At 42.7% G+C, this 22,944-nt stretch overlaps 1 protein-coding gene across 3 annotated transcripts in view; it reads right to left on the bottom strand.

The window, feature by feature from the left end:
- HSD17B3 (hydroxysteroid 17-beta dehydrogenase 3) overlaps positions 1 to 22,944 on the bottom strand; it is a 153,855-nt gene that overhangs the window by 18,622 nt on the left and 112,289 nt on the right. For all 3 annotated transcript variants that reach the window (XM_030193643.1, XM_030193645.1, XM_030193644.1), the window contains exons 6-10: positions 20,041 to 20,076; positions 9,614 to 9,648; positions 9,258 to 9,339; positions 5,650 to 5,715; positions 2,955 to 3,104 (exon numbers count right to left, since the gene is read on the bottom strand). In XM_030193643.1, the coding sequence (XP_030049503.1) occupies positions 2,955 to 3,104; positions 5,650 to 5,715; positions 9,258 to 9,339; positions 9,614 to 9,648; positions 20,041 to 20,076 (369 nt within the window). The remainder of the gene's footprint in view (positions 1 to 2,954; positions 3,105 to 5,649; positions 5,716 to 9,257; positions 9,340 to 9,613; positions 9,649 to 20,040; positions 20,077 to 22,944) is intronic.

The raw sequence follows: 22,944 nt of genomic DNA, 5'->3' as shown, positions 1-22,944 counted from the left end.
ATTTAGGCACCCTCACTTCTGTCAGCCTTCTGACTGGTACATTTGCAAGTGTCTAAATGTTAGATAAGCCAATACCAAGGTATGCCAATATTCTATAACAGAACCTTGGCACCTAGATTACCTTATAGAATAAGTTTCTACCATGCAACCTCAGAGTTCCTAAATGGAGATGCCCAGTTATAATTTAGACATCTATAATGGAGCTGCTCCAATTTTTAAAAATTGAATATTGACTTGAAGATAGATTTTTATATATTGCAGTACATTGATGACATATGAGGGTAATTTTATAAAGTTATTTTCATGTCTATGTGGCCACATATGTATGTAAATGGCCTAAATTATAAAATTCAAACCTTCTTAAACTACATGCATTGCCCATGATAGCACGTACTTTGCTGATGGAAGTGTGCAGCAGAGGAGATTGGGTGGAGAGTGAGTGCAGCTATCAAGTACCCATGTAGACTCTAAAATATGCTAATTTACACCCATACTTTTAAAAATCCTTGTGCAAACATTTATAGCTGCTCTCAATTTCTGCTGCTTATGTTAGTATTTTATAACAACACATGGGGCATGTTTACTGAAGTGTGATAAGGTCTTGCACTTACCATACTCTAACTGCAAACGTTAAGGTGCAGTAAATGCAAAGCATGTGCGTTAAATGCAGTGAGCATGCCCTCCATATACCACACAGGGCAGATGTTGACTGCACAGGAACTGCATTATTTGCAGTGCTTGACAATGCAGGAGCATCCAGCCCCCCTAATAAAGCACCACTCCCCTCCCAGACTACCAGAGCTTACACAGGAGCCATCCATGATGAAGTAGTGGGCCTAGGCAGGAGCACTGACTTCTCCATTCTTGCCTGGCCTGGCTCCAGATTCAAAATGACAGCATCTGAACCCTAGCGATAGTACTCCAAGACTACTGCTAGGAGATCTTGGTCATAGAGGTGGGGGGTTCAGTTGGGGGATCTTGATTATTGGGGAGGGTCAGGTTGGGGCTCATGATCAGAGGACAGATAAAGAGACTGGAGGGGAGGGGGGCATGGAAAGGAGGAACAACCCAATGCAGCTGTACTGTCAGATAGCCAAAAGCTTTACTGCATATACTGCCTCCCATTTATGTGGCAGCATTACCACTGACAACCACTCCTCCACTCTGCCTCAGTCACACCCGGGCACTGCCCATTTAGGCGTTAAGCAGCTAGTGCAGGATTTTTACTGCTCTGGCTATTTGAATGCATGTTAAATGTTAGCATGGATGTGCACTAATGTTTAACACATGGTAACACCTGTGCTATCTGCTTAGCACTGCTTAGCAAATATGTCCCGTGGAGGGGTATTTTCGATATGACATCTATAGCCAACTTTGGATGTTTTGCTGAAAATGTCCAAAAATCAAGTAGTGAAAATGACCATTTTCAAACCAGAAAAACGCCTATCTTTCTTCTTTGAAAATGGCCATTTCCTAGACGATGTTGTGTGTTAGTGCATCTATCTTTTAGACTATTTTCAAAACAAAAAAGTCCAATCAAAAAATGCACAAAATCAAGCCATGGGGATGTAGGAGGAGCCGGCATTCCTAGTAGACTGGCCACACAGGCATCCCAGCAGAGCACTGGGGCACCCTAGGTGGCACTGCAGTGGATTGCACATTAAAGGTCCTAGGTACATATCTCACCCTTGTCCTCTTATATTGTATGGTAAGCCCTTCAAACCCCACAAAAAAAACTACTGTACCTGACTATACACCACTAAAATAGCCCTTATGGCTGCAGGTGTCACCTATATGTGGGTACAGTTGGTTTTTGGTGGGTTTTGGAGGGGGCTGACACTTTCCACCGTAAGTGTAGTAGTTAGAGTGGATTATAGGCCTGGGTCACCTTCTCTACAGTGCACTGCACTGACCACTAGGCTACTCCAGGGACTGCTTGCTGCTCTAATAGAACTGGTCATAACATCTGAGGCTAACTTGGAGGCTGGTATGTACTGTTTCTTTCCTATCTTGGGGGGGGGGGGGGGGGGAGGAAGTCAGTGACCACTGAAGGAGTAAGAAGGTGTCATTCCTTTATTCCTGCAGTGGTCATCTTTTCATTTAGGGCACTTTTTTGTAGCTTATTCATTAATAAAACAGGTTTGGAACAAAACGCCCAACTTTTATCCCTGGATGTTTCTGTTTTGTTCCATTATGGCAGAAAAACTTCCAAGTGTTAGGAATGTCCAGATCCCACTCTTAACACGTCCCTGACACGCCTCCTTGTGATTTGAATGCACTTCTGACGGACTTAATAGGAAAATGTCTATAGATTGGTTTTGAAAATATCACTTTCAACATTTTTGTGAGAAAATGTCCAGATGGTGCTTTATGCCACTTTCTGGATATTTTTCTCTTTTCAAAATGAGCCCCATAGGTGTCTGTCTAAAATAGTGTCTAAGTAGCTGCCAATTTGCCTTCATACTTTGCCATTTGAGCAGTATTTATAGAACTTCAATTTAGGTACTTCTTGGCATTTTTTTTTTTTGGGGGGGGGGGTGTATACAATTAAGATGTCAATGTAAATGGCTTGTTATAGAACTATGCTTTAAATGTATGCAATTTCCCATCATAATATATGTCATACATAACTGTGGAGAATTGTCTCAAGATTAGATCTGTTGGGTGGGCTTCAAGGACCAGATTACATTAATGCAGTAATTGTAAACAGCTTTGGAAATCTGGATACAATGAACTGTCTTTTTTGGACATTATTACCATTATTATAAAACTTTCTCCTGAATCAAATCATTTTGTGTTTAGTATCCCTTTTTAGAAAAGAAGAGCTCCAGAAATTTAAATGACAGTAGAAAAATGAACAGTGTCACTGTTTAAGCAGAATATTTTTGTTATACACTATACTATTTCTGCTGTTATGATGAGAGTTACTATTATCAGATGCAAAAAGTATTTACCAAAATTTCATGAGCTAAGCAACCAAAGGTCTCATCCCCAAGGGTGACATAATTCAACGATTCTCTTACAAAATCGTTTGCATTCTTTGTTAATATATCAGTTTGTTTGTATCTTGTCATTGCAGTTGAAACACCATAGGGGGATAACACCTGAAAAATAACAGAAATAAAGAGTAAAAGAAAACATGTTGTATACATTGCTCACATAGATAAACATGTTATATAACAGCTTTGTGTGATAATTTGGTATCCTATGGACATTCCCTCAAAACTTGCACAGGGACCTCTTACCACCTTCAAATCAGCCAGTGCACTGCAGCCATACAGCAGTTTGAACCACATTGGCCTAGCAAATCCCACATGTATGGTTTAGGCTGTAAATCTAAACAAAAATAAGAACCTCTCTCCTATAATATACAAAGTACTGTTACAACACTATAATCCCGTGTAGTATAAAAATGTAGCAGTGTGATTGACTTTATATACACATTTGAATCTTCAACTCAGTCAAAAGCTAAGTGTTTGCCTTTTTCTTTTGTTTACCTGATTTGGGATGGATCCATTAAAATTTAACCTGCTGAACTGGTTTAAGCTGTAAGCCACCTAGAGCAGTATTAGAGATTTAGAAAGCATGAGGAAGCCTTGCGCAGAACAACCATTTTTAACTGCCCTGTTGTTTCCTAGTACTGGTGAGCTAGATCTTGGAATCTATAATGGGACAAATCTGGCTAGTTCTTAAATGGGTGTGGGTTTGATATACCACCGTTCTGTGGCATAATAAAGCAGACCCCTGTGTGACCCCTCTCAAAATGGGAATAGATTTAGAAACCCCTCCTCTGCTCTGAAATCATTTGTGGGGAAGCCCCGACCTATATGTCAGACCTTATAGACCTGCCTATGAGGTACGCAAAGAGATCATCACACACATACCTCAATCTCCACTATCCTAACTGCAAAGCAGTGGCGTACCAAGGGGGGGGGGCGGTGGGGGCGGTCCGCCCTGGGTGCACGCCGCTGGGGGGGTGCCACAGCGCGCGCCTGCTCTGAGTTCGCTGACTTCGCGTGTTCGCTGCAGCTCCCTCTGCCCTGGAACAGGTTACTTCCTGTTCCGGGTCAGAGGGAGCTCCAGCGAACGCGCAAAGTCAGGGAACTCTGAGCAGGCGCACGCTGCGGCACCTGGAAGGGGTTCCGCGCTGCATCGGGGGGGGGGTGCTGCACCCGGGGGGCGGGGCGCCGCCCCGGGTGTCCGCCCCCCTAGGAACGCCACTGCTGCAAAGGGCTAAAGTACAAATCCACATACACGACCAGCTTCTCATACATCTGCACGTGCTAATGTTGCTGCACTGCAGCAACACCCAGTGTCTGTCCCCCAGACATGTCTATGTTTATTATGGTTTTTAATATACTGCCTTTCAAACCAAAATCAAAGCTGTACACATGCTATCAAGAAAAGGGACGGGAACTACGATATAAGACAGGAAAGGAGAGGAAACGAAAAAGAGAGAAAGAAGGAAATAGATAGGAAATAGATAAAACCTTAAAGTATCTACAAGTCTAATAAATTCTATAAATCTAATAAGTTCTGCAGCCAGATCCATGTCATTTATGGAAAGACCAGAGAAAACAAATGGGCCTTCAGAAGTGCTCAGAAATAGAGATATGACTGAGCAGACCAAATGTCCACAGGGAACGAGTGAGGCACCAAAGAGCGGGAAGTAGAAGAAGGATTTACAGCTTCTGTCTGCTGGCCTCCAAAGTACGAGTAGGTAATGACAGAAGAGTCTTTTTCAAGACCCCTATACATCATTTTACGCTGCTGTCCAGTCTTTTATTGTAGGACTCATCAGTGTAAGACTCCTGAAGCAGGCACTATTGTGCCGAAACGCTGTGCCGTCTTGAACCATTTGAAAGTTGTTTTTACCATTGCTACTCAAGACTGTTTGTTCCTGCGTTTTGGTAATTATACACGAGTCTGCTGTTTGAATAATGTATTTGTATTTATGGTTGAATATGAATCTTTTCATGGAAACCACCTAGTTATAGGTGGTATATACGTTTTTTAAAATAAATAAATAAAGACTTTCGATTAAATTTAGCTTGTTTATCCAATCGTCTGTTTGAGCCTTCTTCCACGTCCTGCTCTTTGGTGCCTTGCTCTTACTTCATGGGAATTTTTGTGTTCGGTTACCTTGTGGTTCACAGGGATAGAGTTCCAGAGGGAGGGAACCAAGGAAAGAAAGCAGAATGACAGGTAGACTCCAATCTGGTACAGTAGAGAGGTGGAAGAGAAAGATGATTATCAAACAATGAACAGAGCGTTTGTGAACAATGATAGGGAATAATGAGGTTGGCCAGGTAGGATGGTGATCCAGCATGCAGGTCTTATAAGCGATGATGAGGGCTTTATGAAGGATTTGATACTGAATAGGAAGCCAATGGAAACGTTTAAACAGAGGTGTAACATGGTTGTACTGATGAGTATGCGACAAGATGCAGACAGAAGTATTCTGGGGTTTTTTTGAGCTTCTGGAATAAAATAAAAAATATTTTTTAGTGTGCAGTTTCCGTGCACACATCAAGAAATTACCGCAGCTTAGTAAAAGGACCCCTAAGTCATTTTGCATGGAGTTGGTGTTTCAGAATTCCCTGACATCTTTAAGATACGTTAACGGTAAACAATAACATGAATATTTACCTGTATGATAATTCCTTTTGATTTGTATTCTGCTTGAAGTGCTTTAGAAAATGAAACAAGATAAGCCTGGTATAACAAAAAGTAAAATAGTTATAATCAAAGAAAAAATGAATAAGAAACTGTAACTCATAATTTGAAAAACACACATAATCTTAATCTCCTTTATTCTCATTTGAAGTTAACTTAAATTGGATGCACACTCAGTAAATAATTTATAATTCCATATTAACAGTGAGTGCTGTGTTCATTTCTGGATTATATACCTTCATAAGGACATTGAAAGGTTCAGGAAAGGGCTATGAAAAAGATATATGGAGCAGCATTTCACATAGGTTGCAAAGATTGGACCTGAGCCATTTAAGTCAGGACATGTTCAATTCCAGTAGTATTTTAGAAAAGGCTCTGCAATGCAGCATCTTAGGAGGACACAAGTATTTGAACATGTGACAGAAGCAGCCATTTTAAGAAACATATTGATTCAGAAGTAACCAGAAACAGAAGAGTTAATATTATCTGATGCTGTTTTTGTGTGTCAGGCCCAGAATATTAGAGTTAGAAGAAAACAGGTGCAAGAAGGAATAATGTAATATCATAATATCTGACAACAAAAAGGAGTAAAGGGCTATGGATCTGATATACTGTACCACCTTTCTGTGGTGCAACCAAAGTAATTTTACATTTTAGATTGTGTCATGGATTTTGATATACCGCCTTTCTATGGGTACAACCAAAGCGGTTTACATATATTGTATGCCAGCGGTGTAGCCAGACTTCGGCGGGAGGGGGGTCTAAAGCCCGAGGTGAGGGGGCACATTTATCCCCCCCCAGCGCCGCCGATCCCCCCCGCCATTGCCGATACCCCCCTCCCCCCCGCCCGCCATTGCTGACCCCACCATTGCTGACCCCGCCATCACCAACTTTGCCCCCCCTGCCGCCGATCCCCCCCGCCATTGCCGATACCCCCCTCCCCCCGCCCGCCATTGCTGACCCCACCATTGCTGACCCCGCCATCACCAACTTTGCCCCCCCCGCCGCCAACCCGCCGTCGCCTACCTTTGCTGGTGTGGGACCCCATCCCCCGCCCGATGAGGTCCTCTTCTTCTCGCAGGACGTCAGAAACAGAAGGAAGCCTTTTGCGAGAAGAAGAGGACCTCAGCGGGGGTCGAGAGGGTCGTTGGGAGGGGGGGTCCAGGGCCAAATCTACAGGGGCCCAGGCTCCCCAGGCCCCACGTAGCTACGCAACTGCTATATGCAGTATTTTCTCTGTCCCTAGTGGGCTCATAATCCAAAGTTTGGGGACTTTTTGTACCAGGGCAATGGAGGGTTAAATGAGTTGCTCCACCGAGGGGGGGGGGGGGGTAATTCCCGGGCCTGGCCTCCAAGGGGGGCCCTGTACCGGGATCTGTCTCTTTCCTGCTCCTGTGTGTTGGAACCCAGGTGATTGCTTTAATGCGATAACCCGGTCCTGGCACACAGGAGCAGGAGATCGACAGACCAAGGAAGAAGTAGACACTGGAAGGTTGGGGGAAGGGGCAGGGGGCATAATGGCAGCCTGAATGGGAGGGGCAGCAGCAGCGGCAGCCTGAATGGGGGGGGGGGGGCAGCGGCCTTGGCCTATGCCCGGCTCTGTCTCTCTGTGGCCCTGTGCCTAGGATCACAAGAAGCCACAGTGGGAATCAAACCCATTGAGTGTCTACTTTCTTTTATAGAACAGGCTTCAAATTAGCCTTTTCTTGGCAGCTAAAAATAGCTGCTGTTTTACAGAACTGCTTTCTCGGTCTTCCATAGTCAAACACCCAGAACTTCTAATCATCATCCAGTCCTTTCAATATGTCACTGCCCCTCGGCTCTGCTACTACCCACTATATCAGTCACATACATGCTTAAATTCTGATATGTTTTGGCTTACCATCACTTTCATTAAATAAGCTACTGCATTCAGAAATATTCTTACAGTCGGACTAATGTATACCACCAATGGAATCAGAGAGCTTCTCATATTTTTAGATGAAATTCTGAACAATATTTTCAGTGGTGGGAGAAACTTTGGTTTGGTCTGTAGATAAATGTGCTATTTGAACCCTAATCCAGAAGGAAACTGGAAACAGTTGGCTGACAATGAGAGGCCAGCTCTGTGCCATTGCCACAATTAACAACTACAAACCATTTTCATGGAAGCATCAAGCTTAAGGATTCAGGAAGAGATTAATTTTATTGCTACCAATCTGTGAAATAGGCCTGGTGAGTAGCATGCAATTGCATGATGGGACTGAATCCTCTGTAACCATTATGCCTCTACAATGGAAATGAAAATCGTGGAGGGGCATTTTCAAAAGGGATGTCCTTGCAAAATGATGAAATTCAGGGGTGGGGAAACCCGTATTTTCGAAACAAGATGGACATCCATCTTTTGTTTCAAAAATACCGCCAGAGACGTCCAAATCCTTAAATTTGGACGTCCCTAGATTTGGTCGTCCCTAGAAATGGACATTTCTGACATTCGGCGATTTTTGAAACCAAAGACGTCCATGTCAAAAATGGCCAAATGCAAGCTATTTGGTCGTGGGAGGAGCCAGCATTTGTAGCGCACTGGTCCCCCTACCATGCCAGGACAGCAACCGGGTACCCTGGGGGACACTGCAGTGAACTTCATAAACTGCTCCCAGGAACATAGCTCCCTTACCTTGTGTGCTGAGCACCCCCCCCCCCAAACCCACTACCCACAACTGTACACCTCTACCATAGCCCTTACGGGTGAAGGGGGACACCTATATATGGGTACAGTGGGTTTGTGGTGGGTTTGGAGAGCTCGCTGTTCCCTCCACAAATGTAACAGGACAGGTTCGGTATGGGCCTGGGTCCGCCTGTCTGAAGTGCAGTGCAGTGCCCACTAAGACTGCTTCAGGGACCTGCATGCTCTGTCATGAACCTGAGTTTGACATCTGAGGCTTGCATAGAGGCTGGCACGATAATGAGCCCAATAGACTACTTTGGAGTTGTTTCAGCTGTATCTAGTTACTAGAGCTAACCAATTTGATTGGGCATTGTTGTATAGCCTTTATTCAACCATGGGCTAGTTATAGTTCTGAAAACGAGGCAGATATCAATGCCATTTTTGAAATCTAAAATTGTATATCCTTTGTACATGAATTGAACTCAAACAGTCTGAATTCTGTTTATTGCTCCATTGAACTTGCAAATAAAATTGTTTCTTCAGTGAAACCATTTCATGCAGAAGTCAAACTATGGCAGTTTTTGGACCACTTAGATGAAGTAGGGCTATATAGTTAGTTACCCAGAGGCTTGACTATTAAATTACAGATTGAGGCAGCAAATGTGCTTGCCTAGATTAGCTAGCTAGACCAGGGGTCTGCAAGTCAGTCCTCAGGACACACCCAGCCAGTCAGATTTTCAGGATACCCCCAATGAATATGCATGAGATAGACTTACATACAATGGAGGTATTGGATGCAAATTTCTATCATACATATTCACTGTGGGTATCCTGAAAATCTGACTGACTGGGTGTCCCTTGAGGACTGGGTTGAGAACCCCTTAGCTACAGTGGACCTATATACGTATACATCAATAGCAAATTAAAAACTTACTTTAGAGGCAGAATAGAGTGTATATAGTGGACAAGGGAAAATTCCCACACCAGAAGAAATGTTTAGAATCAGTCCCTTTCGCCTGAAAGTGAAATAACTAGTCTTAAATTCATGCAAGTAATTGGTATAAGAATAAGAAATATCTGACTTTTTGTGTTATGCTTTATGAAGTCTTTATTAAAACGTATTCAAGGTAAACAGAAGAAATAAAGCATATTGTCATCTACTCCACTGTGGAACTTCAGCATGACAGAAATTCTAGACGTTACTAAATAAATTAGTATTCATGCATTGGTTAAAATCTAGTACTACTACAAGAACTAGAACAAGAGTAAAATTGAAAAACAATAACTCACCTCTGTTCCATTTGTTTTAAAATGATCCTCGTCATCTACAAGAAAATGTGAATTACCAGCTAACAGTTAAAGCACTGTATAGCACATTGCATCAAGAAATTCTGTTGCCACAAACCATGGTTCCTAGATAATATAAAGAGCTAGCAGTACATTTTGGGCAAGTAACCCTAACAAACAAGCCCAGATTGTGAGTCTGGACTTAGATTAGGAGAGGTATTGCAAAACTGGACAGACAGGGCTTGATTTTCTAACAAGCTGCCTATGAGGAATGTTCAAGACCTAACTTATTTTGTAAAGGCGCTCTCCACTCTATTTTTTCAATCATTTAAAAAATGATTGACCATCAAACTGGGTGTGTTTTTTCTAGCAAAAAAGGTGCCAGTACTCAAATGCTAGGCTGCCCTTCAGGAGTGGGGTGATTACTGAGGGACCCACCCCACAATAGCCAGGTCCCTTGCAACCAGTTAGAGAATCTATGACAATGCAGAATTGGTGTGTAGAGCCTGAGCTCTTTCGTTAAAATTTGGGATCCGTGGGTCAATTTTAGCAGACCATGGAAAAGGTGCCGGTACTCAGTACCCCCAAGTACCCCCTCATAAAAAGCACTGTGAAAGACAGATAAATCCTTCATGTCATTCCAAGCTCTGTATCATCATCAGTCTACCTGTATCTGTGCAGTATCTTCATCTTATTTCATATACAGTATGCGGTCTTTTCACTTGACATCATACCAAATGCTAAACTAAAACGTATCTTGCATAGACTTCTAACCATCTTCCAATGTGATATCATGTTATGATTAACATCTGCTTCAGGGATATCTCTTCTTCAACATAATTAGTTCTGATCTGCCTCTATCAAATTGCCAGTGCTCATTTTGTATGATGTAAAGTGAAAAGATTGCACAGTCAGAAGTTAATGTGTAAAAACTCTTCCCTGAAGCAGCGGTGTGATGAATAGCTGTTGGAGGGAGACCTGAGTGATCTTTAAGCAAAATGTTATTATGGTGCTTATTTTTGAAGCATGTGGACATCTCAGAATGCCCAAATGGATGTCCATGTGCTTGAAATGTCCAAATCCCGATTTTGCAAAGGCAGTAAGGGGATGCTCAATTCTGCTCTACATCCAAATAACAAGGGGATGTGTTGTGGATGTGTTTTGGGCAGAACTAGGGAGGGCCAAAAATCAGGACATCCAACAGCGATAATTGAATGGGAAGAAATGTCCAAGTCTAAATATGCTAGTTAGACCCGTTTCATTCATGTCTAGGGTACAAAAAGGTGCTCTGATTGAGCAGCTGGCCACTGGAGGGATTAAGGCATGACACCAGTGGCGTAGGAAGGGGGGCGGTGGGGCGGTCCGCCCCGGGTGCATGCCGCTGGGGGGGGTGTCGGCTCCGCTGGTTCCCTGCTCTCTCTGCCCCGGAACAGGTTACTTGAATGCTACCTTTGATCCATTAATACAATGATGGGAAGACCTTTTCTGAAAAATATTTCCTTGATGGCAATTTATATTTAGATTCTAAAGCCACTACTAACTTCTCAAAGCCAATATCATCAACAATAGAGAAAGGCTAGAAATCTACAGCTATCATTTCATTTATGGCTTCATGAATCTTTTGGACCTTTGGGCTATTTATCATCCACTGTTTATTGTTTAAAATCAAATCTCTTACACTTTGTTGGTTTTCATTTTTCCTGACTGGGATTTGGATGACCATAGTATCATGCTTCGTCAACATAGATTTAAATTTCTCATGATGTTTGTGCTTTAAGTGGTTATTTAAAGCAGTGATCATGACATTTTTAGACTGACCAACACCATGTTAAATTGTTGCTCCGCACATGCCGCAGATCACTTTGCTTGGATCTTCATCCATAATCGTAATGTATTTCCATACCAGATTTCTTTTGTTCATCGCATTTAAATTTAAACACTTCTAAATTGCAATACTCTGAGCCAATAGACCCATACAGCTGCACATCAATGCTCTGAGCCAATGAAGGAGAGGAGAGAGATAGGACTGCCCCCTCTAACCTCATTGGTGCACCGGGCCATTGTACATCATGAAGCTGTGTGTTAATAAAGTTGGAGGAGGCAATCCTGCCTCTCTCCTTCATTGGCTCAAAGCATTGTAATGTGCAGCTGTATGGGTCACGCGGCTGGGAGTAAAGGAGGAAATATTTCATATCTTGTAGAAGCAGTAGAAGCTGAAGAAACTGTTGAAGAGTAAGGCACTTTCACGTGGTTTTAAAGAGATTAGGAATCACCAACAGATCTCCAGTCAACAAAGGAACCAGAAGTGCAAAGGGAAGTCAGGACAGAATTGAAACCAAATGGGCATTCGCTTTTTATTGTGCAAGTATTCGTATTTGAATTTAAATCACTATTCGGCCAAATACAAAAAACGTATTTGGCACACTATTTGGGGCTGAATCGGTTCAAATATGAATATTCGGTATAACTCTACTATAAACCAAGAGATACAGGTTCAAATTCTACTTTGAATCTTTGATTTTGTAATTGTGAGCCCTCCAGGAACAGAAAATGCATACTGTTCCTGAATGTACACCACTTCAATAGCCATCAGGCTTGAAGGTGGCTTATATATTTAGGTACAGTAGGTATTTTTATGTTCCTGAAGGGCTCACAATTACAAAATAAAACAGTCAATGTGGGATTAGAACTTGGGTCCCCTAGTTTAATGTTTACTGCACTAACCACTAAGCGCTTCCTCTGCTCTGTATGTGACTATTCTAAAATTGCTGCCAGACAGACATCATTGTCCCTGCTTTTTTGCCATTCATATGTTGGATGTTCCAGTTTGTAAAATGGCTGTTCATGTTGGATGTCCTTAGTATATGGACGTCAATCTCATATACTTTCGAACATGAAATCCTGGTATATTTCTGTTAGAAAATATATGTCAGATGACCATCCGTTTTGGACGTTATTTTATTTATTTTTATTTATTTGTTACATTTGTATCCCACATTTTCCCACCTATTTGCAGGCTCAATGTGGCTTACATAGTACCGGAGAAGCATTTGCTGACTCCGATGTGAACAAATACATAGTGAATAGGGGTAAGATCAAGTTCATGTGGCACAGTCACATTAGGGAATCATATGGTGGTGGAGTTGTGTTGGCTCCATAGCGTGCTTCAGTTTGCTGTGTTGCCGAGATCAGGCATTTAAGTTGGATCAGTAGGGTATGTCTTTTTAAACAGGTTGGTTTTTAGAGTTTTCCGGAAGTTTAGGTGGTTGTACATCGTTTTTAAGGCTTTTGGTAATACGTTCCATAGTTGTGTGCTGATGTAGGAAAAACTGGATGCATAGGTTGATTTGTATTTAAGGCCTTTGCAGCTTGGGTAGTGCAGATTTAGGTATGTTCGTGATGATTCGAATGTGTTTCTAGTTGGTAGGTCGATTAAATCAGTCATGTATCCCGGGGCTTTCCCAGAGATAATTTTGTGAACCCAGGTGCAGATTTTGAATGCAATGCGTTCTTTGGTTGGGAGCCAGTGATTGGGAGCTGGATATCTCTATTCTGACTTGGACATCCTTTTGAAAATGCCCCTCCATATTTGGTAACATTGTTGAGCATATAATCATTGCATGAAAATAGAAAAAAAGGGGAAAAAAAAGTAAGAAACAGAAGGATTTTTTCCCCAAGAAAAGAAAATTGGAAAAAAAAAGCCTCAGAGAAGAGTTCTCTGAGGCTTTTTCTTTCCAATTTTCTTTTTAATATGCATTAGAATTTGTCTTTTCTAATGATTGAAGTGACCTATACATAAAGGAGTATGATTTTTCCTTGTTTTATTATTACTGTTAATACTCCAGTCCTGACTTTAATGGGGCCAAACCTTACATGTTTAGCTCATTATCCCAATTAGACACACTGATGATATCAGCTGCTCTATAGACAAGGAAAAGAGAGTGCATGGTGCATGATGTCAGAGCTACTGAAGGAAAAAGGACCAAAAATGCTTGCCCACACTTCATACTGTCTCATTTACATAAACTCTTGAACATTTATTCAGTGTGAATCTATAGAATTAAATGGGACAAAAGGCAGCACTCAAACAGAAAAGAAACATGGGGATCCATCTTCACTGACTTGAGAGGGCAACTTTGGGAGTTATATGGACAAATATTTGTTTTCTAAATCCCCTCTCCCCAATTTGATCTCCATAAATAGGTCATGGAGTCATAAGACATGATCTTTGCAGTTATCCTTCAATTTTAGACTGGTTCATTTTCATTTCAAATAAAAAAGAAGAAAACAATATATATATATATATATATATATATATATATATATATTATTTTTTTTTTAATAACCATGAAAGCATAGCTCAGCTTTTACAGTTTTGCATATAAGGAAAGACAAATTAAGGGGGCCCTTATATTAAAGTGTGTTAAATTCTGGGCTAAACAAGCTATAATGCAGGATTTTAACACGTGGCAAACCCCAAACTAATGCTGCATCAAGGGGGAGCATTCCCAATATTTTCACATTTAGGCTAAGTACATAAGTAATGTCACACTGGGAAAAGACCAAGGGTCCATCAAGCCCAGCATCCTGTCCATGACAGCGGCCAATCCAGGCCAAGGGCACCTGGCAAGCTTCCCAAACGTACAAACATTCTATACATGTTATTCCTGGAATTGTGGATTTTTCCCAAGTCCATTTAGTAGTGGTTTATGGACTTGTCCTTTAGGAAACCGTCTAACCCCTTTTTAAACTCTGCCAAGCTAACCGCCTTCACCACGTTCTCCGACAACGAATTCCAGAGTTTAATTATGCTTTGGGTGAAGAAAACATTTCTCCGATTTGCTTTAAATTTACTACACTGTAGTTTCATCGCATGCCCCCGAGTCCTAGTATTTTTGGAAAGCGTGAACAGATGCTTCACATCCACCTGTTCCACTCCACTCATTATTTTATATACCTCTATCATGTCTCCCCTCAGCCGTCTCAGCCCCTCAGCTGTTAGTGTGCGGGACCAACACACTGTTAATACAGAAGCACTTTGTGCCTCCTGTTTAGGAGGTGGTAAGTGGTCCCCCATTAATTGTGCATTAACCAGTTAGCACACGCTAAATGTAAAGCGTTAACTGGCTACTGCTTCCACACCCACTCTCCGCCCATGCCACAACCTCTGACAGAAAAATTCAGTAGCATGGTTTAATGTGCGGAAACAGTTAAAACTACCTTAAAAACCCTTATCACAGTTGTGTGGTAGCCAGACATGCATTAAGGGGCCCTTTTACTAAGCTGCATAAGGGCCTACGTGCATACAGCGCGTGCCAAATCGGCACTACCACCCGGCTAGAGTGTGAGTTGGGCGGCAATTCTGAATTTGGCACATGCCAAATCCCACAGTAGAAAATCATTTTCTATTTTCTACCATGAGCTGCTTACCCGGCAATAAACGGCAGTTGGAGTGTGCCTGCATGTGTACCGCACAGGTAACATGCATGTCCTTACCGCTAGGTCAATGGATGGCGGTAAGGTCTCAGGCTGAAAATGGACGCGCACTGGGTTCAATTTTAGCACACGTCCATTTTACCGCCCCTTTAAAAAAAAAGGTCCTTTTTCCTAGATGACGTAAAATATGGCCCAGCGTGCATCCAAAAGAAGTGCTCGCACTACCACAGGCCGCTTTTAACCATGGCTTAGTAAAAGGACCCCTAAGTGCTTAATGCACTTTAATGAACAGGCCCCTAAGTTTATATTTTTCTCCTATAAAAATATAAAAGGGCTAAGGTGTGTAGAATATTATGGGATGTATGTGGCAACAAAGGATGCTCACAAAGTTACTCCTCATCTTGCCATAAGCAAATATGTCCGAGATGAAGTTCTGGAAGGTGAATAATTGCACTGTATGTGAATAACTAAGTGCTGCAGGTCATAATGGGGCTGAATGGAATATAATAATGTAATATATATGCTTTTTTCATCTCCCAAGTGGTCTGATATTCTCTTTGGCTGCCAGGCAAAATCAATATTCATCCACTACAGTGCTAAATATCCCCAGAAATAAACCTTTTTATGATGGTAGATATTTTGGAAAACCAGTAGTTGACTGCTTGAAGTTTCCAAACCTACACTTTGGAACAAGACCAAAGTGGAGGACTCAGAGGAAAGGTTCATAAGGGAAAATGATATCTTACCTGCTAATTTTCTTTCCTTTAGTCCTACCAGACAAGTCTAGAACCTGTGAATGTTTTATCCGATGGCCAGCATACAGAAATTCTGGACTGGTTTGGTAAGAATGCTAAGGAAATCTTTATTAATTCATACACAAGAACCACCCAACAAGGCCATATTTCAAAATTTTCTTCATCAGGGGTATAACTGAGATAGATAGATAGATAGATAGATAGATAGATAGATAGATAGATAGATAGATAGATAGATAGATAGATAGATAGATAGATAGATAGATAGATAGATAGATAGATAGATAGATATGCACGGGAAGCAAGTTTCTTTCAATTGAAAGGAAGCTCTGGAATGAGCTGGCATAGGATGAAGGTGAAAAAGGATAGACTCAGAAGTAACCTGAGAAAATATTTCTTCATGGAAAGGGTGGTGAATTTATGAAATGGCCTCCCAGTGGAAGTGGTGGAGATGAAAACAGTATCTGAATTTAAGAGCACCTGGGACAAGTACATAGGGTCTCTAAGGCAGTGATAGGGAGAGCAGATGGCATGGATGGCAGGCTGGATAGGCCATATGGCCTTTATCTGCCTATATTTTTCTATGTTCTATAAAAAAACTCATAAGAAAATACACACGACATCCATCTAAAATTCATAATATATCATAACAACGAAGTAATAGTATTTATTCACTTCAGTATTCTACCTATGAGATAATTATTCATAAAGAGAGGGAACAAATCATAAAAAAGGCATATATGTTATTTTTACTTGCTAGAATTAACCATCCTCTGCACTGTATGTCCATTAAGGACTAAATTCTGTACATAGCACTGAAAAACCGACACATAAAAATTAGCACTGAGTGCTATGTATAAACGGTGCTCAGAATTGCCTCCAATTTTGGGCACGAGGATTTACATCAGAGGCATAGCCAGACTTCGATTTTTGGGGGTGCCTGAGTCCAAAGTTGGGGGGCACATTTTGGCCTGCCTCCCCACCAGTCTCCACCCCCATCGCAACCCCACATATCTGGGCTGGTGTGGATCCCTCCTGCGGTGATATTTGCTGCCATGCTGCCTGCCCTGCTTTCCTGCTCTGGCGTGCATGCTTGGTTTTAGTGAAATTCAGCATGAGTGAAGCTTGCACATGCTCAATTTCATTAAAACTCAGCATGCGCATGAGGGAGGGGGAGGCAGGGCAGGCAGCGTGACGGCAAATATCGCTGTAAGAAAGCTTCTGCTGGCAGGGCTGGGGGACCCATTCCTGCCAAACTAGCAAATTTTGGAGGCCCAAACCCAAATTGGGGGGGCCCAGGCCCCCATGGCTACACCACTGATTTACATCAACTGAAACTGAAACCTGGTGTAAATTAGGTGTGGATCTCCCTTATTCTGCAACACTGCATGCAAATTCCAGGAACTCATGGATCACAGTGCCTAAGATGCACGTACAAATCTAATTTAATGCCATTTAGTGCTGATGATTGATTTTTATTGCCCAATTATGAGTTCTAATTGGCACATTTATCAATTTAATTGTGCATGCAAATTAAGTCCACATCCAAATTTGCGCATATAATTTTGAGCACCCTATATAGAATTAGGCACATATTCTGTATATTGCGCCAAAAAATTGGCGCCAACTATAAGCATGCTAAGTGTGATTTTGTAAAGGTTGTGTGGCCTTTATAGAATTGTACTTAGCGTCATGGTTTTGTGTGTCATGTAATCTGTCTAAAAATCTGTGCTGTTAATAGAACACGCTTACCTTTGTTCTGCGCTATATGTACAATCACAAAAATTTCTGTGCACTGTATAGAAACTGATTTGATGTCATTTGCAGATGTGGTTTGTGCAGAAGACAGCCAATAACATTGGCTAGGCTGTTTCTCTGCAAGGGATGGGGTGCTTTGTCCTCCTAGGCCATAGTGGATCCTATCTTGGATATGGAGGGGCCTGAGGGAGACTAGCTGTTTCATATGGCTCCAAGCCTTCCCCCAGGGAGGAAGGTATACATGGTACTGTGCACAAGCTATGTCCATGAATGTGGTGGCTGGCTGGTTGGCCCTAGGGCAGTATAGGATTTTCAAACCATGAGGCTGCTTCCTCCCCTGCTTGGCAGCGCCTCTTGGGATGGGAAAGCCTGTGGGGGATATGAGCTAGCAATGGGATTTGAGCTTACTACCCCAGAATGGCACTTCTAGTGTTCTAACCACTTGGCCACCTCCTTCCCTGTGGGAGTAGTACCTCTTACAATGGGAAAGCCTGCATTCCTGAGGAGGAAAGTACAAAATGCTAGCAGATCAGGGGAGTAGGCATTGGAGCTGACTCTGTGGGTGCTGTGGGTGCTTGAGCACCCCCAATATTACGAAAGTTCCTTGTATGTGTCCAGGGAGGGATTATTTTCATTGGGTTTAGCACCCCCAATAATTTTGAAAAGTTGGCTCCTATGGGAGCAGGCACCAGTAATGTGAGTGGAACTTGCCACCCCATTCAACCACCTCTGTAGGGATGCCTTTTAGTGTGGGAAGCCTGCATTTATTTATTTGTTACATATATACCCCACATTTTCCCACCTATTTGCAGGCTCAATGTGGAGGAATGCTCAAAATGAATACAGTTTGGGGGTGGGTGGGGGAGGCAGGATTTGTCTGAAAACCTAACAGAGGTGGGGGGGGGGGGGGGGGGGGGGGGGTTGCCAGAGGGGATAAAAAGTGGAAATATTTTCTTTTGTAAAAAACAATTAACCAGGAAATGACATTCAAGCAGACATGTTACAAACTGTATTGCTATTCTGTTGTGAGAATATCTGCATGTTTGAGCAAATATATTTTATTCCCTCCAATAAGCCTCCTTGATGAATGTCAGAAAGATAAAAATGAAAATGACTTAGATGTCAACAATTTGTGAGTGACTTCATTCATTAATGAATTTTTTGAGATCATGGGGCTGATATTCAGCTGGCGGGATATTCAATGTCAGGCCATTTCCGGTGACCTGCATTGAATATCTGGTTTCATTTTTGACCGCCGGAACTTAACCAGTTAAGCCAATATGGTCCATTCCCTACAGGAGAATTCACAAAGTAAGCACTGGAACTGCACACACTTGGGTTTCTTCATCAACCACTTCCTAGTACACTTAATTTTTCCTTTTAACCACTTAAAGTCGTTATGCCCATATCACCCCTCTCCTTAAATCACTTCACTGGCTCCCTATCCATTTCCGTATACAATTCAAGCTCCTCTTGTTGACCTATAAGTGCATTCACTCTGCAGCCCCTCACTACCTCTCCACTCTCATCTCTCCCTACACTCCTTCCCTAAAACTCCGTTCACTGGGCAAATCTTTCCTAATTGCACCCTTCTCCTCCATCGCTAACTCCAGACTCCGCTCCTTCTATCTCGCTGCACCTTATGCCTGGAATAGGCTTCCTGAGCCATTACGTCTAGCTCCATCCCTCGCAGCCTTCAAATCCGGGCTAAAGGCCTACCTGTTTGATGCTGCTTTCGACTCCTGACTTGTAACTTTTATCTTATCCTTATGTGTCCTTCTGTCTGTCCTTCCCTTATCCTTTTTAGTCCTGTCTGTTTGTCCTGATTTAGATTGTAAGCTCTTTTGAGCAGAGACTGTCTTTCGTCTTCATGTTCAATTGTAAAGCGCTGCGTACGACTGGTAGCGCTATAAAAGTGATTTATAGAAGTAGTAGTACTTAATCCATTCTGTAACTCTTGCACTTTAAAACAACTACCACTCTGTATTTCTCATACCGGAATTGGCGCTCGCCATCACGGTACTATGTAAGCCACATTGAACCTGCAAATAGGTGGGAAAATGTGGGATACAAATGCAACAAATAAATAAATAAATAAATATTCAGCATTAACCAGTTAAGTTCCCAGTGGTTAATGATAGGACTGCTATTTACACGGCCCAATTTAACCGCGTAACCCAACACTGAATATCAGCACTAACTGGCTATCATTGCGCAATATATCCGGTTAGCCGCTTAATGCTAACCACAAGTCTAAAACCAGCTATTTCCCACTGAATATTAGCGGTTAGCTAGATAAGCACTATTTAACCGGCCAAGAGCCATTCCTGGCCGTGCATAATACTAAATATCTGGGGGCTTGTCTATCTATGTAGCTTTACATGTGAAAATCCTGCATGGGTTTGCACTAATTTATCTGGACATACATCCCTTTCAGTTTAATTAATTCTTCTCAAGCTGTGTGTTTGGTGTATACTTCACCTTAGTGGCAGAGGTGATGTTGCAATTGATGACATTCTGTAAAGAACATAAAAAATTATACATTCACAAACATCATATATATATATCATAAATACAACAGACTACAATTTAAAGACTCCAGTTAATAAGAGTCTTAGACCCAATTTTATACATTTTTTTTATTAACAAATATCAATGGCCAAAATTAATGTGCATTAATTGTAAAGCCTATGCTTTATCTCCTGTGAATGTGCCCAGCATCTACCCATACAGTTAACACAGAGACAATACACTTATGGCATATTCACTGCACTGCAGATTATACAGTTGCACTTAATACCGTGTTAAATATTCTGTGACATCTGTTGTATTAGCAGTGACATAACAATGCCATACTGCACATGAAGTCTTCACCTTCTCCTTGCCCCAATTCATGTTTGTCAGTTAATGCGGAAATTAATGCAAGCTAAGTCCTTTATTTTAAAGCATATGTATACATTGGACTATATGTATAGATTGGACTATATGTTTAACTGCTATTTCAGAATAGGTGACATTTGCACATGGCACCCATTTACATGTATAAATTGGACTATGGGAGAGATTCCATATATATGGCGCCTAAAAAATCAGCATGGAAATCAAAGCCGACTATGCGTATTCTATAAGCGGCACATTGATTTAGGCATGGTATATAGCAGGGGCGTAGTTACGTGGGGCCACGGGGGCATGGGCCCCCATAGATTTGGCCCTGGCCCTCCCCCGCTATCAACCCCTTTGACCCCCCCTCCCACCGCCAATCTTCCCCTGCTGCCGCCGCCATTGCCGTCGGGGACCTTTGCTGGCTTGGGTCCCCAACCCCCGCCAGCCGAAGTCCAGCAGGATGTCAGACTCACAGAAACAGAAGCCTGCCCTTGCAGATCAGCAACGTGGCCACACAGGACGTTAGACTCACAGAAACAGAAGCCTGCCCTTGCAGATCAGCAACGCGGCCGAGCCAGAGAAGAGGAATTCGGCTGGCGGGGGTTGGGGACCCCTGCCAGCAAAGGTACCCGGTGGCGGGGGAGGGTTGGCGGCGGCAGGAAGAGGAGGTTGAAAGGGTTGGCGCTGGGGGGGGGGTCAAAGGTGGTGGTGGCGGCGGGGAGGTAAAAAATGTCGGGGGATTAAAAATGGGGGGGTTGGCGGCACCAGGGGGGCTAAAATGTGCCCCTCACCTCGGGCTGTGGACCTCCCTCCCGCTGAAGTCTGGCTATGCTCCTGGTATATAGAATATGCTTAGTTGATATCTCAGCGCCTAAAACTACGTCTCCATTTACACCAACAAAAATGTGGCATAAATCCTGGCATGTAGGTTTAGGCGCACTGGACCATAGTCTATAACTATGTGCGTAAATTTCAGAATGCCCATGACACACCCATTTCCCCACCTATAACCACGCCCCTTATAGCAAGCGCACGTTAGAAGTTAGGTGAGTAGTGGAGTGCCTCAGGGATCGGTGCTGGGGCCGATTCTGTTCAATATATTTGTGAGTGACATTCCCGAAGGGTTACGAGGTAAAGTTTGCCTTTTTGCGGATGACACCAAGATTTGCAACAGAGTGGACACCCCGGAGGGAGTGGAAAACATGAAAAAAGATCTGAAGAAGCTAGAAGAATGGTCTAACGTTTGGCAATTAAAATTCAATGCGAAGAAATGCAAAGTGATGCACTTAGGGAGTAGAAATCCAAGGGAGACGTATGTGCTAGGCGGGGAGAGTCTGATTGGCACGGACGGGGAGAGGGATCTTGGGGTGATAGTATCCGAGGACCTGAAGGCGACGAAACAGTGTGACAAGGCGGTGGCCGTAGCTAGAAGATTGCTAGGCTGTATAGGGAGAGGTGTGACCAGCAGAAGAAGGGAGGTTTTAATGCCCCTGTATAAGACGTTGGTGAGGCCCCACCTGGAGTACTGTGTTCAGTTTTGGAGGCCGTACCTTGCGAAGGATGTCAAAAAAATGGAAGCGGTGCAAAGAAAAGCTACGAGGATGGTATGGGATTTGCGTTCCAAAACGTATGAAGAGAGACTTGCTGACCTGAACATGTATACCCTGGAGGAAAGGAGGAACAGGGGCGATATGATACAGACGTTCAAATATTTGAAAGGTATTAATCCGCAAACAAATCTTTTCCGGAGATGGGAAGGCGGTAGAACGAGAGGACATGAAATGAGATTGAATGGAGGCAGACTCAGAAAAGATGTCAGGAAGTATTTTTTCACGGAGAGGGTGGTGGATGCTTGGAATGTCCTCCCGCGGGAGGTGGTGGCGATGAAAACAGTAACGGAATTCAAACATGCATGGGATGTGCATAAAGGAATCCTATGCAGAAGGAATGGATCCTCAGAAGCTTAGCTACAATTGGGTGGCAGAGCAGGTGGGGGGAAGAGGGGTTGGTGGTTGGGAGGCGAGGATAGGGGAGGGCAGACTTTTTTATACGGTCTGTGCCAGAGCCGGTGATGGAAGGCAGGACAGGTGGTTGGGTGGCAGGAAAAACTGCTGGGCAGACTTATACGGTCTGTGCCCTGAGAAAGACAGGTACAAATCAAGGTAAGGTATACACATGAGTTTATCTTGGGCAGACTGGATGGACCGTGCAGGTCTTTTTCTGCCGTCATCTACTATGTTACATTACAGAATGCACTTAGCGAGTTGTGTATGTAAATTTTAATTGTGGTTAAGAGATGCTACCAATATTAATTAGCTTGTTAAGCCAATTAAGTTATGTGTATTGTTATAGAATAGGCTTGGATTTTGGCATGGACCTTTAGGTACACTATTTCAGGATGGGTGCCATTTATACATGGTACTCACTATGTTGACCACGAAAGGAGCCATGGTAAGGGCAAGCCTAACATGGATTCCCCATCTTACAAGGGGAATCTACGTC

The sequence above is a fragment of the Microcaecilia unicolor genome, chromosome 2 (genome assembly GCF_901765095.1).
Source record: "Microcaecilia unicolor chromosome 2, aMicUni1.1, whole genome shotgun sequence".
In the NCBI taxonomy this organism is placed as follows: domain Eukaryota; kingdom Metazoa; phylum Chordata; class Amphibia; order Gymnophiona; family Siphonopidae; genus Microcaecilia; species Microcaecilia unicolor.
This window is presented reverse-complemented; position numbering and strand designations above follow the sequence as displayed.